At 36.4% G+C, this 17,700-nt stretch overlaps 1 protein-coding gene across 5 annotated transcripts in view; it reads left to right on the top strand.

Moving 5' to 3' along the window:
* The window catches only part of CFAP54 (cilia and flagella associated protein 54), a 440,387-nt gene that overhangs the window by 385,768 nt on the left and 36,919 nt on the right, over positions 1-17,700 (top strand). For 4 of the 5 annotated variants that reach the window (XM_033951153.1, XM_033951154.1, XM_033951152.1 and 1 more), the window contains 3 exons: positions 374-515; positions 10,471-10,656; positions 14,503-14,714. In XM_033951153.1, the coding sequence (XP_033807044.1) occupies positions 374-515; positions 10,471-10,656; positions 14,503-14,714 (540 nt within the window). The remainder of the gene's footprint in view (positions 1-373; positions 516-10,470; positions 10,657-14,502; positions 14,715-17,700) is intronic. The other variant, XM_033951155.1, reaches the window with a different exon arrangement.

Below are 17,700 nucleotides of genomic sequence, written 5' to 3'. Positions count from 1 at the left end.
AGAGGGTGGTGGATACATGGAATGCGCTTCCGGAGGCTGTGGTAGGCAGAAGCACGTTACAGGGCTTCAATGAAGGTTTGGATAGGTTCCTAGAGGACAAAGGGATTGAGGGGTACAGATAGGAGTAGAGGTAGGTTATAGGGATAGGAGTAGAGGTAGGTTATAGAAATAGTCAGGGACCACTGCTCAGGCAATGGGCCTGATGGGCTGCTGCGGGAGCGGACCGCTGGGCGAGATGGACCTCTGGTCTGCCTCAGCGGAGGCAACTTCTTATGTTCTTATTAGTTAATCTATCATAACTTTTCTTCTGTATAATCTTAAACATGCAAGAAAATGCTGTCACCGTGTAAAAAAAGTTTTAATTTTATAATAGGTGAATGAAGCCATGACTGAGTATTACCAGATAATTGGAGAGGAAAGTGTGACATTAAATCTCCTGCCACGTGACAGTCAACAGCAACTCCCTGGTTTTGCCTCTATGGATCTTCTTGCAAACTATAAAGATTTTCTATCCGGTACTAATCTCTACAAATTTTATAATATGTATTATGAATTAAGAAACACAAACTTAGGGTCCAATAATATGTTTTATTTAGTTCTGTGAATCAGATTCTTAGGTATACATATAAAATATATTTTTTAAGCAAGGTATTGAGACAAAGGGTTCCTTTTACAAAGCCGTGGTAGTGATTCCCGTGTGGCAAACGCAACAAAGTCCATTCAATTTTTATGGGCTTTGTCGCCTTTGCAGTACTGGGAATCGCTACTGTGGCTTTGTAAAAGGGGCCCAAAGAGCTTTATTCAGTACTTTTTGAATAAAGATTCTTATTTTAATAAAACCAACACAAACAATGATTAGCAGTAAGAGCTTAATAAAAGATTAGTAAAATTAAATATGTCTAAAGAAATAATACAGAATAAAACAGGGGAAACAAAACCACAAAACTCAAAAGCACAGAAACAGAGTGGAATTGTCCCAATCAGAATGGTGTGCACCAAAAAAGTGTCTTTCAACTCATCTGATAAATTCAAATGCCTTTATTCTTCCAAACTTTCATAAATTCATCCAATGGCTCTATGACCCGACATGTACATGTTTCGGCCTAACCGGCCTGCCTCAGGAGTCTACAGTTTTAAGTTTTTTATTGATTTTTTCATATAACAACAAGTGTCATATTTTTTCATACAATTATTTTAACAATACACTTGATATATCTATAATGTACTTTATATAAAACATCTCTTATATTATCTTTACTATGATTTTACATATCATATAAACTGTAATGATTTTACCAATTATTATTTAATTATGAATCCTCTTCCCTCCCTCCATTTTGTTATTGTCACATAAGAATAACATCTATTATGATAAATTATTTATAATTTATGACAAAGAGAATAAAAACCTTACCCCCTCCCACCCTCCCTCCTTTAACCATTATCTTAATATGAGAAAAATGAAAATCAGTCATTACAAAAATCTGTTAATGGTCCCCAAATCCTCTTGAACTTATCAATATATCCTTTTTGTGTTGCAAATGTACGCTCCATCTTATATATATGGCAAACTGAGTTCCACCAAAAATTATAGTTTAATCTGTCGCAATTTTTCCAGTTATGTGTAATTTGTTGAACTGCTACTCCAGTCAATATAAATAAAAGTTTATTGTTATCTGATGAAATTTGACTCCGAGCTCTCATTGCAGTACCAAACAGAATCGTATCATATGTCAAGGCTACCGGATTTTCTAACATCCTATTAATTTGAGGCCAAATTGATTTCCAAAATATTAATATGAATGGACAATAAAATAAAAGATGATCTAATGTCCCTGCTTCTAGATGACAATGCCAGCATCTATTAGACTTAGAGCTATCAATTCTATGTAAACGTGTAGGGGTCCATAAAGCTCTATGTAAAATAAAAAACCAAGTTTGTCTCATAGAAGCTGACAATGTGCATCTTAACCTCCAAGACCAAAGTCGTGGCCATTGAGATGCATTAATCTGATGCTTAATCTCAATGCTCCAAATATCTCTAAGACCATTTTTTTTCTTTTTATGTACAAATCCAGATATTAATTTATACCACATTGCGGCCTGGTGACCCATGGAATCTATCTGAAAACATACTATGATAGTTATTAAGGTTTTTCCATTCAGGGAACCCTACCTGAATGGCCTGCTTCAATTGCATCCATCTGAAATATTGTGATTTATTTAAACCAAATTTATTTTGCAATTGTGAAAACTCAAGCAGTTTACCTTTATTCATTATATCCTCTAAAATCCGAATTCCAGCTATCATCCAATGTTTCCAGATAATTTTAAAACCGCCAACTTTGATCTTTGGATTGAGCCATATTGTTTGAGTCGTTGATTTAGTTATTGGAATAGGAGTTAGATTACTTATATACCTTATAGTTTTCCAAGTATCAACAAATATTTTGTGTTCCTTATATAGCCTTGTGTTCCTTATATAGCCTTGGCATTTGAATACTGATAACATGACTTAGACGTAAAGGAAACATTAGTCTCCATTCTAACCAGAACCAATCTGGTATATTTTCAATGGGCTCTGGGAGGATCCAATACATACCTTGACGCATAATATATGCTTGATGGTACCTATAAAAATTTGGAAAATTTACCCCTCCCTCCGCAATTGTCCTTTGTAAAGATACTAGAGCAATTCTGGGGGTTTTTCCAAGCCAAATAAATTTTGTTAAAATCTTATCCAATTTTTTATAAAAAGACCCCTGAAAAAAAATTGGTATCATACCCATTTGGTAACAAACTACTGGTAAGATCATCATTTTTACAGTTTGGACTCTCCCCCACCAAGATATGCACAAAGGGTTCCATTGCTCACACATTTCTGACACTTTTTGTAATAAATTTTTTTCATTAATTTTTATAGTCTCATCCACAGTTTTTGTAATCCAAATTCCTAAATATTTTAAACCCTCCTCTTTCCAGATAAAGGAAAATGAGTCAAATAGACTTTTTGTACAATGTACATTGAACATAAGAACATAAGCAGTGCCTCCGCCGGGTCAGACCATAGGTCCATCATGCCCAGCAGTCCGCTCCCGCGGCGGCCCAAACAGGTCACCTGTCTGAATCACCAGAAGGGGCCCCCTTGCCACCCTGGTTTCCCATTGAAGTCCTATCTTCCCATCGAAGTCCTAACCCTCCGGTTTTGCACATGCACGACCTGGTCGGGTTTCTATACTTATTTCCTGGATACTTCTCTCAGTATGTGGAAGCACTTCTGATTTATTCCAGTTTATTTTATATCCTGAAAATTTTCCAAATTTTTCAATCAATTCAAGCAAGTGTAGAATGGTTGTTTCCGGATTTCTCAAATAAAGTAAAATATCATCCGCATATGCTGATAATTTATATTCTCTATCCGAATGCGGAATACCCTCTATCTCCTTTACCTGTTCTATAGCTAATAACAAGGGTTCCAAAACGATATAAAAAAGCAAAGGAGATAGTGGACATCCTTGTCTAACCCCCCTCTGTAGAATGAACCGTTCTGAAAAATTATTATTAATATACAATCTAGCAGCAGGGGAGCTATACAATGCTTTTATTATTTGTATAAATCCGGATCCTATACCAAACCATTCCATTGCCTGATACATGAAGGACCATTCCACTCTATCAAAAGCTTTCTCAGCATCTAATGAAATAGAAAATGCTGGGTCATTAATAGATTTTGTCAAATACAACATGTGATGTGCCAATCTAGTATTATGAGATGAATGTCTTTGAGCTACGAAACCCGTTTGATGCATATCTATAATGAAAGGGAGAGCTTTAGCCAGTCTTAATGCTAATGCCTTAGTTAAAATTTTTCCATCTACATTTATTAAAGAAATAGGTCTATAATTTGAAACCAAAGAGGGATCTTTATTTGGCTTAGGTAAAACTATAGTTATTGATTCAGCCATAGTACCTGTAAAACAACCTTTATTTAGTTGTGTCTGATACAATTTTAATAAATAGGGCATTATGATGTTTTGAAATGATTTATAAAACTCCACTGTATAACCATCTCCACCTGGAGCGGATCCAACCCTAAGGGATTTCAAAGCTGTATCTAACTCTTTTAAGGATATTGGCTCCTCTAAACTTCGTTTTATATGTTCAGGAATCTTTGGTCCCTCTATTAACTTTAAAAAATCTAAACCATCCTTTTCCTTTTCTGAATAAGGCTCAGAAGAATACAAATCTTTATAAAATTTTAAAAACTGTTTTATAATGGGATCAATTTGGGACAACATTTCACCATTCTCATTTTTAATGGCAATTATTTTTGTTTTTCTTTTTTTTGCTTTAAGATAATTTGCCAGCATTCTTCCCACCTTATTCGAATTTCCATAATACAAAGCTTGCTTTACAAATAAATCTTTTCTAATTATTTTTGAAGAAATTTCATTATATTTACCTTTAGCTTTTAAAAGTTCTTGTTGTGTCAAATAATCCCATTTTTCTATTAATTTTGATTCTAGAGACTTTACCACTTTTTCCAAATCTGTAAATTGTTTTTTTTCCTTTTTTATTTGCAAAGCTGAATAAGAAATAATTTTTCCTCTAATGTATGCTTTAAAAGCATCCCACAAAGTCACTACTGAAATTCCTTCTGTATCATTAATTTGAAAATAATCTTTCATGTTTTCCAGAAGATTTTCACAAAAGTCATTATTTGCAAGCAATGTATTATTTAATCTCCATATAGGTCTATTTCCATTCTGATCTATTATTTTAATTTCAATCCACACTCCAGCATGATCAGATAGTATAATTGGATCAATGACAGCCTGTGTGATTTGATGTACTAATTGATTAGAAACAAAAATGTAATCTATTCTAGAAAAAGAATTATGAACCTGGGAGCAAAATGAAAATTCCCGACCATCAAAATGAAGTATACGCCAAATATCTTTTAAATCACAAGATTGTACCAAATTATCAAGGCCTAATGATTTTATAAATCTTCTCGAACTTTTATCCATCAGTGGATCCATAACAGCATTGAAATCCCCTGCTACTACTAAATTTGAAGTAGCCAGTGGAAGAATCAGTTGTTGCAGAGTCTTAAAAAATTCATTCTGATTCGAATTAGGGGCATATATATTGAAGAGCGTCATGGTGGTATTTCCCATGTCCATTTCCACATATACCCACCTTCCAAGAGGATCAGCTGCCTTAAATTTAAATGAAGCAGAACATTTTTTATTTATTAATATAGCAACACCAGCTTTTTTCCCTATTGCTGGAGAAAAATAGCATTGTTTGACCCAATCACCTTTTAGCTTTATAGATTCATTATTTGACAGATGGGTCTCTTGTATGCAACATATATCAGCGTTCTGTCTTTTTAAAAATAATAATGCCTTTTTTCTTTTAATCGGGTGATTGAGACCATTAACGTTTAAAGATATTATCTTAAGATCCATTATACATTAATATAATTTGTAATGTATCATCCCAATCTTCAATATTCTTTATATATTCCATTTTCCCATATATAATATAAATCAAAAAATTGCTTACTTCACCCAAACCCTGCAACTTTAAAGCCCACCCATTCCCTCCCTCCCCTCCCCATACATCTACGAACACTTGGAAACGCAAATTAGATCAGGTATGACATCACTCCATCACAAGCTAAAAAATTATAATTTGTATCTATTACTCCATATTTATAACATAACGTAGTATCAATAGCATTAAATATTTCTATATCTTTGCTTTCTTTTCCATCCATTCTCACAATCATATTTACTTATATTCTTAAATCAGTCACTCTATATATATTTTATAGATATAAGAATTTTTAAATTAACATAAATCAGTCACCACATGCATTTTCAATTCCATTCATAAAAACAATTGCTCCAAAAATTCTAAAATTAGATAATAAGAAAATATTTAAAAATAAAACATAAATAAAAATTTTCATAACCCATTTCCATTATCATACTTACTTGTATTTCCAAATCAGTCATACAAAGCCTTAGAGAAATATATCAATTGACCTATATCTGTAAGAAAATGGGTTAAAATATACTTCCTAAATCATGCAACTATTATATTTCTTTAAAAATAAAATATTATTTTCCCCTATATATCAGTTTATTTTATTCTATATATTTTCACATTTAAAGAGTCTTTTCATCCGTTCCATCCATTTCTTCCAGTAATATTAGCGCTTTCTTTATAACTTCCTTTTCGAGTTCCCTTCTCTTTCTCCGTAGACGTGACGTGACGTGACGTGAAAGCAACCAATCTTCTTCACTTCCGGTGCGATCATTTACTAAAAAGATAAGACTTCCTGTCTTCGCGCAGTCTTTCAGCATTGACTCATCGACTACAGCACTCCTAGCATATTGTCTTTTCCTTTTGAGAGCAGAGAAGCAATGGCGCTGAGGGGAAATCTTCCAAAAAACTGTCGCAGTCCAACTTCCAATCCCCCATACATGCAGAATCTCCAAGGTAAGTCAACGCTCCGTCTTTTCTCAACGTCACTCAGCCTTTGACGTCTTCAATGGCACGCGAGCCATTCCATGCTCGCGAAAGTAATCATCGTTATTATTTAAAGTAAATTGAAAATTCCAGCATTCGAAATGGCGAATTCACTTTATATATTTTCAGAATTCTTTTACCGTAAAAATTAACTTAGAATAAGATAAAACAAAATAAACTAGACTCAAAGTGAAAGCATTTGATATCAGAACAATCTTATTGAAATGTTGAAATATTCCCAATTTTATCTATTTAAGAAGTCATTGGCTGTTCACATTGTTCAATATATTCTACTAATTTTTTATAATCAGTAAAGTTCTGTGTTTTATTTCCCAAAGTTACTTTCATAACCGCTGGGTAGAGAAGTCCATATCTAGCCCCCAGTGCTCGTAATTGAGGTCTTAAATCAAGTAGTTGTTTTCTTTTGAGGGCAGTTTCTCTGGCGAAGTCTGGTACGATATGTATACGTGCATCCTGACATCTTAGATTTTTATTTTCTTTAGCCAGCTGACATATTTCAACAACATGTTGATATCGTAATAGTTTAAATATTAAAGTTCTTGGACCTTTTTGTGTGATTGTTTTTTGTCCCGGTATTCTGTGCGCTCTTTCGATTTCAAGAGGCACTTTGGATTTTAAAGGCAGTATCTTTGGAAGGAATTGTTCTAAGAAAGTAATGGGATCATTTTTTTCCACTCCTTCCGGCATCCCAATGATCCTTAAATTATTTATTTTTTCTCTATTCAAACAGTCTTCCAGATCTCTCTTTATTATTTCCATTTCTTTCCAGGCTTTTTTGTTTTGCATAACTTCAGCATGTACCTTTTCCGATTTTTCTTCCAAGTGTGTTATTTTGTTATCAATTAGATCAACTCTTTTTGTAAGCGTGGCAACATCATCAATTGCCTTTTGAAGTTGTTTTTTGATTTCCAGTACAATATCTTTGATCTGTTTTATTTCTGCCATCATATCTTGATCTCCTTCCAAAGGCAACGGTACTTTTGAAGGTGTCCCTGGTTCCGGCTTTGATCGTTTATTACTGCTTGTACCCGATCCTCCGGCTCCTGCATCGTTTTTATTTTGTTTACCCGATGCCATTTTCTTATGATCCACAGCTTTTTTCAGCAAAATATCGGTATTGGAGCTTTTTATTTTGAAATAAGAGCTTGTTTGACACGGAGCCCGTCTATCACCCGACCATTTGCTTGAGTGTCCAAGCCACGCCCCCCCTGCCTCAGGAGTCTACAAGTACATACATGGATATAAACAAATTAAAAACATACAAAATGCAACAGTTATCAAAATACCAAACACTCATATAAAAATATATAATAACAATTATTGTACAATAACAGCAAAGAATTAATCATAAGTACAATTAAAAATACAAGCTCTCTCATTATATGAGGCTATTGTAAATCTGGATAATCATATTAAACCAATTTCATAAAACATAATAAATATTAAGCATACATCTCATGTAATGAGATAGATTAGCACCCCTTTTTTCTCCTTTGCTTTAGTATTGCCTGATGATAATGATATTGTAATTTTATGTTGTTATATGCATTTTAAGATTTTAGCAGTCCTATGTCTTACTCCTGTATAGTTTTATATTTCTATATGTATTTAAAGTTTTTAGAAGGTTGATGATTTTTTATCAAATACAAATTGTGTATATTCATTGAGTTTTAATGGGTTTTTATTTTACCCTTATATATTTAATGTGATGTTGTATTTGGGAGATATCTGAATAGGAGATGCTTCAACCCAGTTATCTCCTGTTGAATATTGGCCCCGTTTAAGGGTTTGTTTGTTTTTATTTTTATTAATATTTGTTACACGATTAACAAAATCAGGAAAAGCTATTAGGAAACAGTTCAGAAGAAACAACTTAATATTCAAATTAAAACTTAAGCGAAGTCCACATTAACAAGGGCCACTCAGTACAACCTAGAGTATAATAATAATTATAAAGAAAACAATTTACACTCATCCTTGACAGGCAAAATGACCAAATCCATTATGTCCTTAACTTTCTTCAACAATTACATTAGTATCTGAAACTTTCAATGTTAGCTTATCTATCAAAAAATTCTCAAATTTTGACGGATCTACAAAAACAAATTTATCTACTTTATAGTTTACAAGACACATTTGCAAGGGAATTAAAAAAAAAAAAAGTAGCTCCCACAGCTATAACTTTAGGTTTAAGCTGTAGAAACTGCTTCCTCCTATGTTGTGTCTGTCTGAACACATCAGGAAAAATCATTAGTTGTTGTCCACAAAACATTGCTTGTTTATTCAAGAAATACAATTTAATGATTAAATTTAAGTATAAGTTGTTTTTCAATTTCTGTTTTAAATATCACCAACAGAGTTGCTCGTTTGGTAATCAAATCCTTAGAAGATTCTAGAAACTAGGAGATATTTAAATTATCTGGAGATACAATCTTATCCAATTCTCCTTCTTCACCAGTTTCCTCGGTACTCCTGGGGATGTAATATAGGTTGTCAGGTGTAAATGAATCCACCTGAGTATATTGTAAAATATCTCTCAAATACATCTTCAGGAGTTCCAATGGTGCCAAATAATGTGATATAGGGAAATTTAATATTCTAAGATTTTTTGCTCTTGCTAAATTCTTCATCTTTTCCATTTGGTTATATAAAGATAAATTATCTTTAATGTTAGAAATAGCATTTTTTTTTTTTTTGCAAAACTTCTATAGAGTTATCTACTTTATCTAACCGAGAAGTAAGTGAAGATAACTGAGTTTGTTCATTTACTTTAATATCAGATGAGAATTGGCAAAGATTAATAACAGTGCTCTGTAATGAAGACCCAATCCTATTCACAAACAGGCAGACATCGTTAAGAGAAATTACCTTGTCCTTAGGTATAGAGTCTTGACTTGACTCCATCACCATATGGACTGGAGTTAAAGTTTTAATTCCTTGAGAAGTTATGTTTGTTTGTTGTATGTCCGTACTCACAATTGGTTCTGGAGATGAAGCTGTCTCCTCTTCGTGAGCAGAAACAGAGCTCCCAATAGACTTCATTGTAGGTTGAAGAGGTGGGGATGGTTCGCCCGAGGATATAGATGTAGTATGAGGAGATGGAACCATTCTATTCCCCAATGATGGTGGTGTTTGAGGCTGAAAGTAGCTATCCAATGGCCCTAGTAAAGGTAAAGATGAAACTATCTTTGCCTTTCTTTTCCCCATTTTGTTAGGGAAATACTCCCCTGCCCTCTGCTCCTCTAGGGCTCCGAAGGGGCTCAAAAGGGGCTTGTCCTGCCCCTTTGGTCATGCGACTGCAGGCCACGATCCGCGGCTCTCCTCGATCTTTATGGAGCCTCTAAGGACCCCTCTCAGTGCCGGACACTTGGGACTGCTGCGGTGCCTGCCTCGGGTTTTGTAAAGTGCTGCTGGCGGCATTGGCGGCCCCATTTAAGGTATTAGAGCTAGAGTTTGGTATATAATTGTAATTGCTACAGGCAGATTCCTATAAAGGTGGGCAATCATTCACCGCTAATCTATTACACTGAGCCACTAGGCCCTTTGTCAAAATAACAGTAGAACATTAGTATGGACTTCTTTGAATAGTCAATGCTTTGTATCAACTAAACATCTTCAGACAGGACGTAACTGTCAACATAACCACTTGCACTTTGCAGTGATGGGATCCAAGTGAATAGACACCCCTAATACAAAACAAATTGAGGCACCAGAATTTTTGTCCTTCATAGATTTGTGGGCCAGGCTCAAGAATATGAATTTATACTGCTCAGGAAAAAAGGCAGTAATTTCTAACTTAGCTTTGTTTCATCTGACTTCAGAGGGAGAGGGACATGTGAAAGTGCACTTTGCAAGTTAATGAAGTTTCCAATGCATGTTCAACATTTACATGGATTTGTCTTACAGATGATTACCAGTTGATCTATAAAGATGCTCTACTGCAAGAACAGTCTGTAGAGGAAGAAGAAAAACCTACAGAAGAAATTGAGACTGTGTCCAGAGATGATGATGAAAGCCAGAAAATATTATGGTTTCATTTAATTTCCTATCATAATCAATTAATGAAACTGGCTGCCATGACATGTATGACTGGTATGAAATTAGCTTCTTTTTTTAAACTTTTCCTAGAATGATTAAAAATTACAATTACAGTGGTTAATGGTATTACGTTTCTACAGTGTTACATTCAAGCTAGAACAAATTTCAACTGTGTAGAAGTGGAGAGTGTGTGGCGCAGTGGTTAAAGCTACAGCCTCAGCACCCTGGGGTTGTGGGTTCAAACCCACGCTACTCCTTGTGACCCTGGGCAAACCACATAATCCCCCCATTACCCCAGGTACATTAGATAGATTGTGAGCTCACCAGGACAGGGAAAAATGCTTGAGTACCTGAATAAATTAATGTAAACTGTTCTGAGCTCTCCTGGGAGAACAGTATAGAAATTGAATTAAAAAAAAAAAATAATAATTAAAAAATTTATAAAGAAAGAATTTCATTTGAAAGCAGATAAGAAAATAAGGAGGCTTCTTACTGAAGGTTTTCTTCCATGTGCCCTTGGATTCTCATTATGTGGCATCCAGATTGGATGCGATCCCAAAATGCATGTAATAATTGCCCGCTAGCACCCAATTATTGATGTTATCTGCCACCATTTAGGATTTGTGCATGCATTGGGTTGAGTATTATTCTATAACGCTTGACGCCCAAATCCTTTAGCTTGTAACTTAAAAGGGGGTGGAACCACAGAAAGGACATAGGGAGGTCAGGGGTGTTCCAAAAGGTTGTGAGCATTGTTCCAGAAAAATGGACCAGCACGCCTAACTTGGGCACTAGCATTTACACTGGATTCCAGCAAACGTAAATCTGGCACCCAAAATTCAGCGTGGAAATAGGCAGAAAGTGTGATTCTATAATGGAGGCTTGCCCTTTATAGAACCATGCTTAGTGTTGATTTTTCCTGGCACCATTTACTGAATCCAGCCCTATATGTCTAGAAAAGTACTGATGGTCTCCAGACTGGTCCAATATTAAAAAAAAAAAAAAGCCGAGCTCCTAAATTTAGACCCCATTTTCAGCCAAACTTAGAAGCCTAAGTTGTACTGATAAAAATAGGCCTGCTTTTCATGAAGCGATTGAGGGTAAGTATGAGATAAATGCACTACTTCCACAGTCCTCATAAAATGTTGGTAGTGTAATTCATCCTAATATGTGTGGTGTGATCATCATTACGATACACACAAACAGGAGATTCTACCTCCTCAGGGTAGAACAAAGAGAAGCAAAAGAGGCGACCTTGGTGCTCAATCTTTTTATTCATTCATGACCCAACATGTACGTGTTTCGGCCAAACGGCCTGCCTCAGGGGTCATATCCTCAATGAGAAGTATTTTGTTTTCAAATCTCCTCTTACAGTGAAACAATCTAATTATAAATAAATGAATGATGGTTTGAAAGGATGACCTTTAACAGCTAATCAGCTGTGTATGAGAGCAATGCCATATCTCCACTAAACAGAAAGGTTGCCTCTTTTGTTTCTCTGTGTGATCATCATTGGCATGGAAAAATTGGGTAGATCATGTCATCTAGTGATGCTGAGACGAACTCCTTCAGGACCAAATGCATTACTATCCCAATTTCATTATTTACAATCATTCTATTAGCTCAGCATCTCTTGGTTCTCATCTCAGTGATCTCAGTACAACATAGAAGTCATGCTCAAAAGATGCAATAGACTCTAGAGCAGGGGTGCCCAAAAGGTCGATCGCAATCTACCAGTAGATCGCAAAGGCAACACATGTCGATCGCGGAGCCCATTCCCGACACCGACACAACAACAGGCCAGTTGCGTGCAGCCACCGCACAAGCACCAGGCCCACAAGCCTTCCCCTCCCCCCGAGGTCAATTCTGACGTCAGATAGGAAGTTCTGGGCCAGCCAATTGCTGCCTGGCTGGCCCGGAACTTCCTCTCTGACATCAGGGGGGAGGGGAAAAGCTTGTGGGTCCGGCGCATGCACAGTCGCTGCATGCGCCTGGCCTGTTGCGGTGTTGGGGAAGCAGGGAGAAATCGGCGACGGTGGCTTTTGGGGGGCAGGGAGATAAAGAGAAAGAAAAAAAGAAAGGGGGCAGAGAGAGAGAAAGAAAGAAAGGGTGGCAGGAAGAGAGGAAGAAAAGGTTGGACACATGGAGGGACAGAGAGAGATGTTAGTTGGGAAATGGAATGAGATCTAGAGGAGAGGAAACATGCAGGAGGTAGAAAAAAGGGAAGAAATATTGGATGCACAGTCAATAGGAAGTGCAACCAGAGACTTATGAAATCACCAAACAACAAAGGTAGGAAAAATGATTTTATTTTCAATTTAGTGATCAAAATGTGTCCGTTTTCAGAATTTATATCTGCTGTCTATATTTTGCACTATGGCCCATTTTTACTAAACCACAATAACGGTTTTTAGTGCAGGGAGCCTATGAGTATCGGGAGCAGCACAAGGCATTCAGCGCAGCTCCCTGCACTAAAAAGCGCTATCACGGTTTAGTAAAAGGGGAGGGGGTATAATTGTCTATTTTTGTATAGTTGTTACTGAGGTGACATTGCATATTTTAAAGCCATCTGCCTTGACCTCTTTGAAATAGACCCCAGAATATAAATGATAATTAACATTTTCTCTGCGTACAGTGTGTTTTGTGTTTTTTAAAATTTTATTGTTGGTAGATCATTTTGACTTGGTCATTTTAAAAGTAGCTCGCAAGCCAAAAAAAAAAAAGCGTGGGCACCCCTGCTCTAGGGAATAGGCGGCAGTGCAAGGATTTGTACCTTTACAAGACTATTTGTGATGTTAGGATCAATCATATCATAGCTCTAGTTGTCCAGTAGTTAAAGCAGTGGGCTAAAATCCATGGAAGTCAGGATTCACACCCCACTTTTCCTATCGATATTCCTTTTGATTTTAACCAAGTTACTTCACCCTCCATTGCCTCAGGGGCAAACTTTATAAGCCCTCTGTGTCAGGGGGAAGCCTACTGAAACTTAAATATATCTCACCTTAAGTTTGGCCTCAGAAAAGTAACAAAATTCAAATCCATCTTGAGATGGACTCGAACTGTTGTGCTGGTGTATTTTCTCAGTTATTAATCTTTTTTTTTTTTACTTTGTACATCACTTAGAAGCAAGATTAAGCGATTTAATCAAATTTTTAATAAAACTTGAAACTATATTGTCGGTTGGGAAGTTACTAATATTGTTTTATTCATATTTCAATATAATTGTTAATAATTTCCTCCATCACCATGGAAATTCCTAGAACATTTCATACAATCTGGCTAGTCGACCACTCCTGCTACTTGTTGTCTCTTTCTTTTGCTACCCTCTTCTTTCTTTTCCTTTCCTCCTCTCTTCACATACTTTACTTAGCCTTCTTTTTTATGACTCAGTTTGACGATTGTTTAGCTATTTGGGGCTATTTATGCAGTGGAATGTATTAACTGATTTCTCCTTTTTTCATGTTGACTGCACATTCACTGTTCTGTGATTCTTGTCCTTTGTTACCATCCCCAAATTTCCAATAAAAAATTTGAACTAAAAATTTTTTTAAATTATTAAAGATAGAAAAAGTAGACAATTGTCCCGTAGTATGTTGTGATATCTTCTCTTGTACCTCATTCCCTTGGGACTGGGCTGTAAATTAACTCATCACAGAGAGTATCAGAATCTTTAAAAATAACTTTAAAAACACTTTTGAAACATTTTTAGGAACCCCCCTTTGACTTTTCATCTAAGGAGATTTAAACCCCTTCCTTAGTCTAGTAATTGTGTTTCAGAGTTTGAACAGTGACTTCAAATACACATTTAAATAATTTTACAAACCCTTATTTCTGCCTGTTTCACATTTATAAAAAGAACATCCATCTCAATATGCTAACTAAGAACTTCTCTTTCCAAAGTTTCTTCACACTCAATGAATGAAGTAAATTGGAGAGGAGATACACTGTATACATCTGTTGTCCACATGGGAAATATTCAGCGCTTAGCAGAAATGCATCTTTTCTTGAAAAAGAATCTTTCCATATATTCTGTTTGCTGCATTGATGAGTTACCAGAAGAACTTTATCCATATGATGAAAATTCATTCATTGGAGAGACCAAGCCATCAAAGGTAACATATTTGAATATTTATTTACATACTACTTCAAGCCCATACTTTCCATAGTTTAAGGCTGGCTACAATATACTTACATAATATTTTAGAATATCAACAAATAACACAAAACATAACATTTTCTGATCATAATTATTTCTAGCATAATTATTTTTGTCATAATTATTTCATCCAACCCCTGCAGCGTTCCACAAGGGTCCCCACTGTCCCCTATTCTCTTCAACCTATATACGGCCTCTCTTGGCGTTTACCTGAACAAACAAGGCCTATCCTCTTATAGCTATGCTGATGACATCGACATCACCATCCTCATTCCTTTCGACCAACCAATGCTCTTAATGTCAGACACACTACACAGAACTCTAGCTACAGTTACGACTTGGATGGAAGACCACAAACTGAAACTCAACCCAAACAAAACTAAATTCATCCTCCTAGAAAATAACAAAATCCCAACCATAACCAACTTAGAAATCAACTCTATCAACTACCCTTTGCAAACCACCCTAAAACTTCTAGGTATGACTATTGACAGAGGCTGCACCATGCAACCACAAATGTACAAAACAATACAGAAATCTTTCGCAGTTATGAGAAACCTTAGACAAGTCCGAAAATTCTTCGAAAAAACACAATTTCAGCTCCTAGTACAATCTCTAATTCTAAGTATACTAGACTATTGCAACATCCTCTACCTCCCCTGCCCTGCAATAATGATTAAACAACTACAGACAATTCGGAATACAGCTCTGAGACTTGTCTATTCATTGAAAAAACATGATCACATTACTGAGGCATTCATCAATTCTCATTGGCTTCCAATCCAGGAAAGAATACAATTTAAATTCTACTGTATACTATTTAAAACTATAAATGGAGACAGCCCAACCTACCTAAACGACCGCCTCATCCAAACCACCTCTACCAGGCATAGAAAAACACACACCCCATTCACTTACCCCCCAATCAAAGAAGTAAAACGGAAAAAACTATACAACGGACTACTGGCCACTCAGGCAGCAAAGATAGACAACCAAGTCTCCAACCTATTGACAACAACCCCAGACTACAAGATGTTCAGAAAGGAAATAAAAACTATACTCTTCAAGAAATCCCTTAATAAAGCTTAATACCATGATAAAGCTTAACCCCCCTCTTACATCCCCTCCCTAACCCCAGATCCTACTTTTCCCTCTCTTGGAAACCTTCTCTGATCTAACGTTGTAACCCTTCTTCCATAACTCTTTTTGTAATCCGCTTTGAACCGAAAGGTAATGGCAGAATAGAAATCTGTAATTTAATGTAATCATCCTTCAGAAACGATGTCTACCCCATAACTACTCTGGGCAGGCTAAAAACTTAACCGGGGAATTTATGGCTTGCCGTAAAATCACGGTGTAAGGCAGCAGTGCATAAGCAACTTCACAGTGAAAATGCATGAAATACTTTCTGCCTAGACAGAAACATGAATTGAAATGGATTTGCATGCACGGCTTCCTTGAGATGCAAATCTGTTTCATGCATATTTATTGTGGATATCGTGAAAACCTGACCTGCCTGTGGCTCTCGAGGACCGGAATTGCCTACCCTGGGCTAAAGTATTACATGTTATTTTTATAACCCTTAAGAGAAATTTTCACATGTCAACCACAAACAGCATGAATATTGCAAAATTTAATTTGCATAAATTAAAGGCCCTTTTTACAAAGCTGTGGTAGCGAGTCCTGTGTTGCAAATCTGACATAGCCCATTCAACTCCTATGGGCTGCATTGCATTTGCTGCGCCGGAACTTATTACTGTGACTTTGTAAAAGGGGCCTAAGTATTTTGAGTCATATTGGAGATATTCGGGACTTGAGGAGACAGTTAAGGGAAGGGACAGGGACTTGTATACTACCTTTTGGTAGTTTTACAACCCCACTTAAAGCGGTGTACATACAGGTACTTCAAGCATTTTCCCTAATATATCCAAACATGGAATGCCAGATGCAGTGCTCACAACTTCCACAGAAAGGAACACTCAGGAGAGAGCCACATCTGTGGACCTTGGCTGAGATTTTTGCTGTTATGGCAGAGACACATTGAAAGGGGATTAAGAATGATAGAAAACTCTAGAAGAGTTGCAAATAAGGTCCTTAGCAGCAGTGGTGTACCTGGCATGGTGGGAACCCTTGTCTGCTCAGAACACCCCCTTGCATGCAGCTGTTGCCTCTGCTGATCCTCTGCCCCAGAACAGGAAGTTGATATCAGAGCGGGCGGGGACCGCTAGAGTTGATGGCTGTGCACAGGTGGACTATAGACCCATGACTGCTCCAGCACCCCTGGACTCCCTGCACCTGGGGAGTACCTGCCCCTGCCCCGTCCTTTGTTTGGCAGCATAATCCCAGCAGATACCAGTTCCAATTGATCTGTGAGCTAAAGGAACCAATAGATTCTTCCACACAAAAATGCAAAATATAAAATCTTAAACCCAAGAAAAATTAGTGAACCAAACTAAACAAAAAAATAGGTGATTGAAAATTCTTTTGCAAATATTTTCTTGGCATTTTATTTGCATATAAAAGTCAAGATATTGATATCTTGTGTGCATATTAATCAATAACATGTACAAGCCATAGCTAGTATTTAATAAGTTGTTAACAATCTTATACTTTAAGGCCCTGATTCTATAAAAAGTACATAAAGTTAGGTGCCTAGATTGGTGCACCTAGCCAATCTACTGTAGGCGCTTTATTTAAATATCTTAACTGGTACTGATAATAGTAATTAGCACTTTATAATTAGCTTATATTAAAATCAATTGGGTGTTAGGTGCCTAACTCAGTAGGCACCTACTACTTTCAGGTAGGTGATACCAGAAAGTGGGTGTGGTTATAGGTAGGGCAGGATTAACCAATAGGCCAAGTAGGCACGTGCCTAGGGCCCGAAATGGTCAGGGGAACCAGATGAAGGAAGGCATCAACATTGTTTTTTTCCAAACGGC

Source organism: Geotrypetes seraphini, chromosome 7 (genome assembly GCF_902459505.1).
Source record: "Geotrypetes seraphini chromosome 7, aGeoSer1.1, whole genome shotgun sequence".
Lineage (NCBI taxonomy): Eukaryota > Metazoa > Chordata > Amphibia > Gymnophiona > Dermophiidae > Geotrypetes > Geotrypetes seraphini.
Note: the sequence above shows the minus strand (reverse complement) of the source record. Positions and strands in the feature narration are given on the sequence as shown.